At 39.6% G+C, this 13182-nt stretch overlaps 2 protein-coding genes across 3 annotated transcripts; one reads left to right on the top strand and one right to left on the bottom strand.

Annotated features, from left to right (window-relative positions):
* The first annotated feature begins 257 nt into the window (after positions 1-257).
* LOC103404323 (peptide deformylase 1B, chloroplastic/mitochondrial) lies at positions 258-2781 on the top strand. Its single transcript, XM_008343221.4, has 6 exons — positions 258-643; positions 763-901; positions 1057-1249; positions 1491-1601; positions 2177-2239; positions 2516-2781. The coding sequence occupies exons 1-6, from the start codon at positions 433-435 to the stop codon at positions 2624-2626; spliced, it is 828 nt and encodes a 275-aa protein (XP_008341443.1). The 5' UTR covers positions 258-432; the 3' UTR covers positions 2627-2781.
* Positions 2747-5290, bottom strand: LOC114822661 (polygalacturonase At1g48100). Of its 2 annotated transcripts, none has more exons than XM_070817503.1 (7): positions 4948-5290; positions 4707-4838; positions 4430-4627; positions 4174-4221; positions 3883-4090; positions 3491-3681; positions 2747-3401 (listed from the first exon to the last, which is right to left on the bottom strand). In XM_070817503.1, exons 1-7 carry the CDS (start codon positions 5236-5238, stop codon positions 3006-3008), a joined length of 1464 nt encoding a protein of 487 aa, XP_070673604.1. In that variant the 5' UTR covers positions 5239-5290; the 3' UTR covers positions 2747-3005. The 2 variants fall into 2 exon arrangements, with proteins under 2 accessions (XP_070673604.1, XP_070673605.1); XM_070817504.1 differs by having other exon boundaries at positions 4174-4218.
* Between the last annotated feature and the right edge of the window lie 7892 nt (positions 5291-13182).

Raw genomic sequence — 13182 nt, 5'->3', positions numbered from 1 at the left:
GGATTTAAAAGCATTATCAGGTTTTCTTTCTGACGTCATCAAAAGTGTTTTTTTTTTCTAGTTCTAAAAAATTCATTTTAATCGTTTTAAAAGAAGTCGAAGTAGATTCTAAAAAGCAATTATTATTTGCTTATTTTGAAATCACTTTTATTTTTTTTTAAGTACTCATATTTTCTATTAAATAAATTATATATTCAATAAAAAACCTGCTTTCAAAAGCCCTTGCACACATAAGTACTTTCTAAAAAACCGTCTGGAAATACAATCTCAAATGAGCCCAAAGTTTTGAACATATTGAGAATAAGTAATAAAGCACTTATTTCAAAAGCGATTTTGTGGCGAAATTATCACATAAGCAAACGGGCCACAAGACACAGGCACTTCTTCTTTGCGCGCCCTCCGCAGTCGTTTCCGTTTGACTGTGTGGGCAGCATGGCTTGTGCTGCTTCGCTCCACCCACTGTCTTCTTCCTCCCGTGCTCTCTTTCCAACTCTCTGCCGCCGGTCGACCTTTCCCGCCATCTTCCACCGGCTCAGGGGTTTCTCCTCAACCAGCCCCCTAGTATCCACCGTGAACCGGCTGATTCCGGTCCCCACACAGGCCAGGACAGGCTTCTCAGTCAAAGAAGATGATGTGGCCTCCGGTAAGCCAAAACTCCATGAAAACAGAAAGAAAGAACAAAACTTTTCGATCTCTATATGCTCAGTTTGTTCCTAATTGTTGGTTTTGCAATGAATTGCGTGATGGATCATGGATATATAGCTGCTGATGTGGAATTTCAAACCCCTCTGAGAATTGTGGAGTATCCGGACCCGATTCTGAGAGCGAAGAACAAGCGAATCGATTCTTTCGACGATCATTTGAAGAATTTGGTAGATGAAATGTTTGATGTAATGTACAAGTGAGTTCCATGACTTGTTAATTGTTATCTTCAGCATATGTGTTTTCCTATGCACCCGATTCTCCGCCAATTTAGATTAGTTTAAAGTAGAATGTCGCATTTACTAGGTGCCAAAATCCAAGTTATGATTTATGTGAAATGCTTGTTATTCACAGGAGTGATGGGATAGGGCTCTCGGCGCCCCAAGTAGGGATCAATGCGCAGCTCATGGTGTTTACTCCGGTTGTTGAGTGTGGCGAAGGGGAGGAAATTGTGCTTGTGAATCCAAGGGTTACCAGATATTCCCAGAAAAAGCGACCCTTTAACGAGGGTTGCTTATCCTTCCCGGGAATTTATGCTGATGTTGTGGTGCGTGCTGTTCTTATATATGCTGGTTTAAAAGTTTTCTGCTTTGGCCTTGTTTTTAATTTCCTATTGGTTTTCAAATGACTACAAAAATGTTCAAGAAATTAAATCTTAGTATAACAGAAATAGTTGTTAGATGTCTTGTTCATTGCGTACCATTTTCGTGCTATACAACAAGCTTAAATGGCTTGCTCTATGTGTGTAGTCATGTTTTTGTTGACGCCTCTAAGTTCTGTGTTTGCAGAGACCAGAAACTGTGAAAATAGATGCACAGGATATTAAAGGTGCGAGGTTTACAGTCAGCTTGTCAGGTCTTCCAGCACGGGTGTTCCAGCATGAATTTGATCATTTGCAGGTTCTTTATTTAACTGTTATTCAAGCTACTTTCAGTTATATAACTATGGATTGTAGTTCCCTTTACATTAGGGAAAGCATAACTTACACATTTAGGTGCTCGATTTCATTAGATTCAGTTTACATTTTGTGCCACGTAGAACCTGTACTATGCAGATTAGGATTAGTTACGGACATCCCACTATTGAGGAGGTACCTAGAACTATGGCGGTTGTTTAACTTTTGATCATGTGGGAGGTATTGTATGGGAAGCTCTTTTTATGTTCTCGTGATATCACTTCTGAAGTGCACTTGACATGAGTGTACTTGGCGGAAGATTTGATATAATGCAGATGAGGGCCTGCCCCTGAGTTTTGTGTAAACCAAGTGTATTGCCCCAAGGCACCTACCATATTGTTCTTATTTCGGAGAGTTGAGAGTAAAAATCTATGACATGACACTGTTTGTTGGATTGTTTATTTTTGTAAGCTTTGTCGTTGTTGAAAGCTTCATAGTTCTAAAGAGGATCCTGGTGACTAGAAATTTGTGTATTGCTGCTCTGTTTCCCTCCTGCTTATATGGTTTCTTCATCTGTAGGGCGTTCTCTTCTTCGATAGAATGAGTGACGGAGTTCTTGAAACCATTTGTGCACAGCTACAGGTTAGTAAGTGGGCATGCCCGTAGTGTTGTTTCTCAAGTTCCCAAAGAAGATCAAGTAACATTTCATTGATTCATTCTTCGTTTTATTAGATTTTCTGAAAGTTTATGTCGAGTAGACCTTGTTCTTGTAAGAATTATTAATTGATTAGTTGTAGGGAGGTACTTATGTCACCACAAACAGAGACTAAAGCAAGTGTTGTCAAATTGACGACTTTCTTTACCTTGATAATCGATTAGTATTAGTATTAATTGCTAATTGTTGTCTTATGTTAACAGGCCTTAGAAAAGAAGTACGAGGATAGGACAGGACTCCCGAGTCCTGAAAGGGTCGAAACCCGCAGAAGGATGAAGGATGCTACTGGCTTCGGAAAATCGCAGTTGGTATAGGCCTCCACAAACACTTGAAGAGCTTATAGATGTGAAAGCCCGGTGATGTAATTTATTATTTTGTTTACCCACACAAATTATACATTTTCTGGCTTAATTATATAATTAGTCACACCATCATTAATCTTGATTAATATATAATTGAGTTCAACCCATTATATTCAGCAGGCCAAATATAATTCATATAACAAAAACTTAACCTGTAGCAGGGAAAGCAACACACAACACATTCATGAAAACGCCGTTCTAACTACAAACGTCGTTGTTCCATGGCGGTATAGGGTCGAGAAGAAAGGCTTCAGAGACTTGACCTGCAAGCTCTGAGGTAATAACGCGTCGATACTAATCTATCAACTCCCTAAGCTAAGCTAAGCTCAGCTCAGCAAGACGAATCACTACTTCCGGATTGAGTTATTGTGCTCGGCTTCCCCTTCTTCAAGCAGTCGATTTGAGGAACTGTGCTTGTTTTGAGCACTCCGTACGCCTCCCAACAGAAAGGGTCGTACAACTGCTTCCCTTCATCAACTGATTTCAACTCTATGGTATCCAGAGACACACCGGTGCACGGAGAGCTGTCACTGCATGCGAAATGCACGGGCTTGGACGTGTAGGTTCCTTGTATGTTTACGTAATTCACACCCGAAACCGCCACAGCGGAGCTCTGATTTTGGCATTTACTCTTGTCGCAGTAGAACTGGTCAATCATGATTGGGGTTTCAACTTCTGTTAGTTGGATGTTTGAGAACATTATGTTTTGGACCGACCCCGATCCTCCCTACATCAGAAATTAGAAAAACATTTAGAATTTGGTTCTGTCTGAGATTTAAAATTATTTGGTCCGTGTGTTTTTGTATGTAGCAGTACCTGCCATGTCTTTATTCTGACTCCAGTGAGTGTGTTGTGCATTTGAACGTCTCGGACAGTGACGTTCGAAACACAAGCTTTCGTGTTGTCCTTCCCGAGCCCTCCAATGCTGACTCCATGACCTGGTCCACAATTTACGTTGTGTATGTTTACGTTCGAGCATCCTGTTTGTATTGATATACAGTCATCTCCTGCAGATCATTAGATGTTGCAGCTCATTATATTGTTGTCGATAACGTAAACTTTCTTTCTTACTTGGTAAAGAAGTAACTTCTGCTATACACAATTTATGATTTATTTATTTATTTGTGATTTACAACTTATGTCAGTTCTTCACCAAGGTTTTTAGACAAGGTTGCCCTACTAGAAGATCGGATTGTGAAAAATTATACCACAAGCGATACTGGTGGCGGAAATGACAGCATTTTGGGAGTTTTGGAGGTGGATTCCATCCGTATTGGGGCTGTTTCCAGGGGATGAAATACTTATATCGGAAACCTGGACATTTGTGCAGTCGTCGAACTTGAGGTGCGCCTGAGGGCTGTTTTGGAGTGTTATGCCAGTGACACTAACGCCATCGCTTCCATAGAACCTAAGAGCCTGCACATCAAAATATATTAGCACACCACGCTGATAAAATTAATCGCGAAGATCGAGCTGAAAGGTGATGATGAGATTATTACTGTTGGTTTGGTGCTTGGCATTTCCCCACTGTTACTTTCTGTGGCCTGCTGATGAAGTTGACAGGAGAAAAGCACGCATGCTCGATTAGTTTCACTATAAACTAACAAAAGGGAAAATGATGTTTTTTTTAAGCTGAATAAAAGCGTTTGGCCGGCTGTGTTTTAACTTTGACATAAGATCTGGTGCATGTGGCGCATTGTTTTAGCTAACTTGATTATGCCCGAGATGTATATATAGGGAGGGACAGTTAGTTACCAAATCGTCGAGACTGCTATACGTTGATTCTTTTGCAGGATTGTATTTCGGCGAGTCATTCCACCAAACCGAGCCTTGTCCATCAATTACGCCGCTGCCTTTGATCGAAATCCCTTTTAGTTTTGTGAATTCAATCCATTGTAAAAGACCTGAACCCCAATCCCCTGAGCTTGTTGGAGCTATGATTTTACCATCTAACTGCGTTAAAAATCGACAAATATATATCAGAAAAATTCTAACCGATGAACTGACGACAGTTTAAGACTTGAAAGCTCACCTGAAACACGATATTTGCTTCGCAATTAGGGCCGGAGAAAGAGATTGGTTTGACAAGGAACACAGACCCGGATGGAACACTCATAGTTGATGCCTGCACTTTGCAAGCTGCTGCCCACGCCGCCTCGAATGCCTGCCGTGCAATGCAAGAAACTAGTCAACGATAGCATCCGGCAGTAGTATTGTGTTACAAAATTACAGCGTTTATTTCATAAAAAACGAAATGTAATTTCCAAAATCACCTTGGTGTCATCGGCTTTTCCATCACCTTTAGCACCATAGTCCAACACATTAAACACGTTCGAAACCCCGCCGCTGTTTTCTCCAAGTGTCACCGCAGTTTCTTCCGGTGTGATGTAACTGTCTTCCCTCGCAGAGCGGCGATGATCACCACCATAACCCTTTTGTTTCTTCCTCCAGTGCTGCTTATTGCCTCCTTTTCGAGCATAACACGGTTCGAGAAAACTCGAAAACGAGATAAAAAACGCAATGAGAACAAAGAACGAGAGGGTTTTTAGGTTAAACGTCCTCATAATATTAACCTTAACTTTTTTTTTTAAGAAAGATGAGAAGAATGTGAGGGTTTGAAGCTTAAGTTTCTGTATTTATAGGTTGAGAGCTCATTGCACTGTGCAGACACGAGTCTACAGGTAAAAAAGACAAGGTTATACCTTCCAAATAGAACTGAAACTGTTCGTATTGTCGTGTCATATTCATTATTTTAACGGATCGTGCCTAATCAATCTCGTTATCTTCACGGGTGGCCCGATAATGCCCGACTCGTAAGCCGTCATCTCGTTTCGGGTTAATGAGTCATGCAATAAATTGTCATGCCTAATGTCTAGACTTAGAAAACAGGTCGTGTTCGTGTCTTTTATGTGTCATACATGTTATCTTAACAGGTGACTTGATAACGGCCCGATGAGTTACCGAATTTTTAACAAGTGACACGATAATTACCCGACTCGTTAATAGATTAGTAACAAATGCTTATATTAGAAACAATATCGATATTGATCATTAGTAATAAACTACTAGACTTCGTCTAAAAACCTTTTGACATTTTCAACGTTATACCTTCCAAGTGCTTCCATTTTTTACAAATCTTATTTAATCTTATGCGGGTTATTGGATTATTGTTCTAATTCACTCCCCCGTAGAAAATAAATCAGTCGTAGAACTCACATTACATGCTTTAGTTTTACCCCAACAACAAAACATAATCAAACAGCAAGAAAACTCAGCAGACCGGCCAAAGCAAGAAACTCAGAAGACCGGCCAACCAGAGAGTATACGCTGATCTAATATTTCATGTCGAACGGCTTATTTCTTCACGTCAGGACATTATATTTCTAGCGATTATTCATTAAAAATTAATTTAAATTGCTGCCCTTATATTTTCCTAACTTTGTCGTTTGAATGAAGCACAGCAGCATTGCTGGAGGACGCCACATCTTTGCACTCATGATTTTTATTATTTGCATATTTTTGCTATGTAAGAACATTCGTTCTTGCATATCCAAAGTTATGACTCTTCATTTTCTTCAGGATTTGCTTATATATTAATAAAAAAAAAATATTACGTTCACCATTTTGCTACGTACGTTGATCACAATTCTCAAAAATAGCTCCATACACACACACACACATATATATATACAACAATACATGGCTGATTTTGCATTGTTTAGCTTGAGGGTTTTCTTTTTTTACCCAGAAAGGAAAATGGAGTAGCACATCAATATAGAGACTTACAGGAACTTATTCACTTCTATAGTTTTTTTTCTTTTAGACGCGACATTAAAGACAAGAAATTTGGACTCAAAATCTTGTGTGCGAGGGTAAACATTTTTAACTAATCTCTCAATATTCGTTAAATTGAAATGAACCTTGACAGAATATATGCATATATTGAATTGGAATCGATATGAACATGTGAGTGGATACGTTAAGTTAGAAACATGTTTCTCACGAATTCTGTAGATATTCAGAGGTTGAGTTTTAGAAACAGTAATTTAAACAAGATTTGCAGCACCACGACTTCCTCTTAATAAACAAATAAAATAATACTCAATCGTATCAAACAGCTAATCAGGATTTACGATTTCGTTTTGGAATGGCACGCGTCAAAGAAAATTTCAGATTACAAATTGTCATGCAGCATCGTGATATAATTAATTAACATTATATCACCATTAGTCTCGATGCAGCTGGAAAAAAAATCAGATATAAAACAAAAAATTATGGACTCGACAATTCTGAGACATTATATCACGGAATGCATCAAAATTCTATTGGAAGCCAATAAAACCGGCTGAGGACATGGCACAATTATTGATTTGTAAATTTCCATTCTTTTTCTTTGGCCAATTTGTGGTTGTAATTTTCAAAGATATAGAAAAAAAGATTATACTTGCATTCCTCCTTATGGGATGAGTTTATTCCCCACTTGCAAATAACGTATTTTTACACTAAAAAATTTATAATCGGAACCGTTCAATATCTTAATCTTTATTTGAAAATCATTCATACTAAAAAGAATTTGAGTCGGATATCGTTTAGTTATCCAAATATATCAAATAAATCAACAGTGTAAGTATCAAATAGTATATTCATGATAAATTGTTGATATATTTTATACATGTAGATGACTAAACAATAGTTGATTCGAATGATCTTTCAAAGAAAATATCTTCAAATGAAAATTATAAAATTGAACGATTTCAATTACTAAAATTTTACTGTAATAATACATTATAAGTAAATGGAGGAATTGGCTTATCTTCGACCGAGAAAATGCTAGAAAATACGGTGATTAATTGTAAAATTTTAATGGCTAAACATTATTGAAAAGTCTGGGGCGAAAGTGACTTGTGATGCATCATCAATATGTCATGCATGCATGTGATCATTGACGACAGAACCGTTAAACCACTTACACCAGATATCATGCCATTGCTTTTGGGATTGGTACACCTATTAACTACAGTACCTAGTAGACTTTTTGTTTTTCCGATACAGTACTAAACTGGACTATCAGATGTTTCATGTCTTTGCAATAGAACTTTTACGGGAATGATTCTTGTATTACTTGTTTAGAAATATATACATGTACAATCTAAGTTAAACAAGGAAACAAAAGCTTTTATACAAACCTACTTAATAAAGGACTCCTATTATTTACATTCCTATTTTTCCTAATATTGACTCATGATCAACACTCCCCCTCAAGTTGGTGCATAGATATCACACATGCCCAACTTGACAAGTGAGTCATCAAACTTTCGACTACACACTGCATGAGTTAGAACATCTGCAAGTTGCTCCTCCGAATTCACAAACGGTATCGACACAATCTTCCTTTCAAGTTTCTCTTTAATAAAATGTCGATCAACTTCCACATGTTTTGTCCTATCATGTTGTACTGGATTATCAGCTATATCTCTCGCTGACTTATTATCACAGTATAGTCTCATGGTCTCATTTGGCTTGAACTCAAGCCCCTCAAGAAGTTTTCGAAGCCAGAGAAGCTCACAAATGCCGTGAGCCATCCCTCGAAACTCGGCCTCAGCTGAGGATCTTGATACTACCTTCTGTTTTTTACTTCTCCATGTGACCAAATTGCCTCCTACAAAAGTAAAATATCCCGAAGTAGACCGTCTGTCACCTACACTTCCTGCCCAATCAGCATCCGTGAACCCCTCAATCCTCAAATGTCCATGCTTCCGATATAGAACTCATTTTCCAGGTGCAGACTTTAAATATGCTAAGATACGCATAACAGCAACCATATGATCTACATTCGGTGAATGCATAAATTGACTTATTACACTTATTGCATAGGCAATATCTGGTCGTGTATGAGCCAAATAAATTAGTCTCCTTACAAGTCTCTGATATCTCCCCTTATCAACCGATTTCTGATTCGGATCCAAACATAGATGATTTTTTTCAACAATAGGAGTATCAACTGGCTTACATCCCAGCATACCAGTTTCTTTTAGCAAATCCAAAACATACTTACGTTGTGACAAGAAAATACCTTTCGAGGATCGAGCAACTTCAACTCCAAGAAAATACTTCAAATCCCCTAGGTTCTTCATTTCAAACTCAGCCGCAAGATTTCTCTGCAGCCTTGAAATCTCATCACAATCATCCCCTGTAATAATCATGTCATCTACATATATGATTAAGGCCGTCACTTTTTCCTGTCTCCGTTTGACAAACAATGTATGATCAGAATGACTCTGATAATACCCAATCTTTTTCATAACTTGAGTAAACCTATCAAACCATGCACGAGGCGATTGTTTAAGCCCATAAAGAGACTTACGCAACCGACATACTCTGGTACTTCTACCAGCACTGTACCCAGGAGGAAAATCCATATATACTTCTTCCTCCAAGTCCCCATGAAGAAAGGCATTTTTCACATCAAATTGTTTTAATGGCCAGTTCATATTAGCAGCTAAAGATATCAGAACCCGTACCGTATTCATCTTGGCAACCGGAGAGAACGTTTCTTGATAATCTACACCATATGTTTGGGTGTATCCTTTAGCTACCAACCTTGCTTTGTACCTGTCGATTGATCCATCGGCTTTGTATTTAACAGTGAACACCCACCGACAGCCAACTGTTTTTTTCCCTTCTGGAAAGACGTCACCTCCCAGGTATTATTCTTCTGTAACGCCAACATTTCTTCATCCATTGCGTTTGCCCAGTTTGGATCCTTGAGAGCCTCCTCCACACGGGTTGGTACTCGAGTAGCCTCCATATTGTTCACCAAAGTCTTGCGCTCTGGTGCAAGACCATTGCATGAGACATAGTTGGCTATTGGATACTTCACTTTGCCTTCCGGAGAAAACCTGTCAGGTGGCACACCCCGATTTTGTCTCGGTGGCAGCTTATATGTATTTACATCATTACTCGCATTAGTTACATAATCATCCACAATACTTACCTCAGGTATATCCAGAGAAGATTCATTGGGCAGCACTATGGAGCTAGAGAGAGAGGGGGTTACATCAGTAGGCTCAACAACAATCTGTCCTGACTGCATATCACTCTCCTCTGGAACCAGTCCTGACTGCATGCTGCTCTCGGCAGCAGTCTGCATGTTGCTTACGGCAACAGACTGCCGTGGAATATCTGTAGCTGAACTTGCAAATTTATCACTCTTGGCATGTATGATCACTGCCTCATTATGCACGGCATCAACCACAGGGATTCCTTCCAAGTCTAACCATTCCAGATCACCACTAGAGCTCTCCCCCTAGTGATCTGAAGATGAAGATACATGAGCATAAAAATACTCCGATTTAGAAAATGTCACATTCATGGTAACATACATATGATGAGTCGCAGAGTGATAACATTTATATCCTTTTTGGTGAGAGGAGAAACCAACAAACACACATCGAAGTGCACACGGATCCAACTTAGTGCGATGAATTTTCTGAATATGCACATAAGCCACACACCCAAATACCCGGGGTTGGAGAGTATGAGAAGACATCACTTGAACATGTTGAGTGAGAACTTGAAAAGGAGTTCGAAAATTAACCACCCGAGAGGGCATACGATTAATCACGTAGACGGCATAAGTAACGGCTTCAGGCCAAAAAATCTTAGGAACAGACGCGCCCAGAAGTAGTGCACGTGCCGTTTCTAAGATATGGCGATTTTTCCGTTCAGCCACCCCATTTTGCTGTGGAGTATAGGGGCAGGTTGTTTCATGGAGAATGCCTTGATCACAACGAAACTCTGACAACTCACAATTAATATACTCACCACCATTATCAGAACGGAGAACTGTAATCACAGAGAAGTATTGGGTCCGAAGCATTTGAGAAAAAATCCGAAATACCATACCAACATCACTCTTATTTTTTAACACATATAGCCACGTCATACGAGTGCAATCATCAACAAACGTAACAAACCACTTAATCCCAGAAGAAGTAACAACAGGAGATGGTCCCCAAACATCAGAGTGCACAAATTCAAACGGTAAAGCTCTTTTATTCATACTAGGCGGAAAAGAAGCACGATGGCTTTTAGCAAGAATACATACTTCACAATGTAAGTCTGATTCATTTATTCCACTAAATAGACTAGGTAACATATGCCGTAAATACCCAAAAGATGCATGCCCTAACCGACGATGCAACAACCACACTTCTTGTAAATTACTAGACCGGGACGCGCGAACTGCATTAACTCTGCCAAAAACGACGTCGTCCACGTAGTACAACCCCTCTTTCTTAGTGTCACGCCCAATTATCTCCTTGGTTTGAATATCCTAAAGTAGACAAAAGGATGGATACATTAGAACAACACAATCCAATTGTTCAGTAACATGTGGTATGGATAACAAGTGATGGGATAAAGAAGGAACAAGCAAGCAATGATGTAAGGGAAGTGACGGGGTGAGATGCATAGTGCCGGCACCACACACGGGTGCCAAAGTACCATTGGCAGTTGATATATTTTTCCTGTGAGATGTAGTCATGTATTGAAACATATTTTTATCATATGTCATAAGATCCGTTGCCCCAGAGTCCAGAATCCAACCTGTATGGTGCTGATTTTCGGAGGCTAAGAGAACATGTCCCACGGTACCTGTGTCAGACGACGAGTCACCTCGAGTACGAGTCAACAAATTCTGACTGGAATCACTGGGGCTAGGCACGACTTCTTGGACTGTGGATGTAGCCGCAGCAAGGGAGGCACGGCCTCCACTGGACCCGGCTGCTCCACGCTCCTTGGCACGCAATTTTTTCTTTAACTCTGGGAACCAATCAGGCACCCCATGCTTAACAAAGCATGTATCCTCAGTATGACGGGTTTGTCCACAGAAAGTACACTTCAAATCATCTTTATTTTCTCGGTTGAAGGGACGAGAATTTAAAGATTGATTAGAAGAATTACTAGAACGATGAGTACCAGCTGGCCGTGAGATCATTGCCATGGACAGCAACCCTCCTGGATTGTTACTTCCACCCATCATGGTAGCATGCCGTTGAGCTTCACGTCGAACAACAGAAAACACCTCCTCAACAGAGGGTAAGGGTTGAGCACGTAAAATATCACTACGCACTTTATCAAACACATCATCCAAACCCACCAAAAAAGCATACACACGATCAATCTGAATTTCTTCTCGAAGTGTCTTGAGATCCACATCACATACCATCTTGATTGGTCTCCGTTGATCTAACTCCTGCCAAACGGACTTGAGATCAGCATAATACACACCAACTGGCCGACCCTCTTGACGGAGTCTGAACGATTTAACCTTCAATTCATAAATCTGAGAAATATCTGAACCATCATAATAGGTCCGAGCCACCTCTTCCCAAACTTCTTTAGCAGTACGCAGGTGAATGAAAAATCCCATGATAGTAGGTTCCATGGAATTGATCAACCACCCTTTTACTATTGCATTCCCTGTCTCCCACGTCCATACTCAGCACTAGCCTCAGCAGGCTCCTTGGTACTCCCAGTCATAAAGCCCTTCCTACCGCGTCCAGCGATGTGCATCTCCAAAACCTTGGACCAAAGAGGATAATTTGATCCATTTAACTTCACGGTATTGGATACAGCAGACGCATCACTCTGAATGACGACATGATTCACTACTTGATTATTGGTTGAGTTACTGCCCTCTAACTTCATCACGCCACTGCCTCCTGAGTCCATTCGGTGTTACTCACCAAATCAACACAAAACAAATACGATACTGAGGCGCACACACAACCACACCACATAAAAAACGTGCAGAGAAGTCAGTGCACACATAGCAAACAACCACTCACGGCCTACACTGTTTTCTGCAGAAATTTTGCAGAAAAAACGCAGGCACCCAAGCGCAGCGGAAAGCACTAGGGTTTCGGCTTGCTCTTGATACCAAATAGAACTTTTACGGGAATGATTCTTGTATTACTTGTTTAGAAATATATACATGTACAATCTAAGTTAAACAAGGAAACAAAAGCTTTTATACAAACCTACTTAATAAAGGACTCCTATTATTTACATTCCTATTTTTCCTAATATTGACTCATGACCAACATTTGCATGCGACTGGGTTTTATCCTTTTCTGAGTCAACGGAGGAGGTTCGAAACTATGATAAAAATACTAAGTGTTTCGTGATATAAGCACATTGTAGGTACGTATTTCTTTTTTAAATGAGTTCAAGTCCTTTTTCACAGCATAATTAAGCATTTTAAACTTTTTTTAACCAAACAATATCAAAAAAACGTTTTTAGTTATTTTAAAAATACTTTAAATAAGCAAGCTCTTAATAAAGGGATCACGTGTTTTATTTAGGGTATTTCAACGGTGAGAACACTTTTTATATTGATCAATAGAGAAAACAAAGGCATGGCATAAAACGCGACACCAAGAACAATCATCATGTACAAGGGTACATCAAGAGTATCAAGTGAAATGTAACTTCAAACCATTAAA

The sequence above is a fragment of the Malus domestica genome, chromosome 17, assembly GCF_042453785.1.
Source record: "Malus domestica chromosome 17, GDT2T_hap1".
NCBI lineage: Eukaryota > Viridiplantae > Streptophyta > Magnoliopsida > Rosales > Rosaceae > Malus > Malus domestica.
Note: the sequence above shows the minus strand (reverse complement) of the source record. Positions and strands in the feature narration are given on the sequence as shown.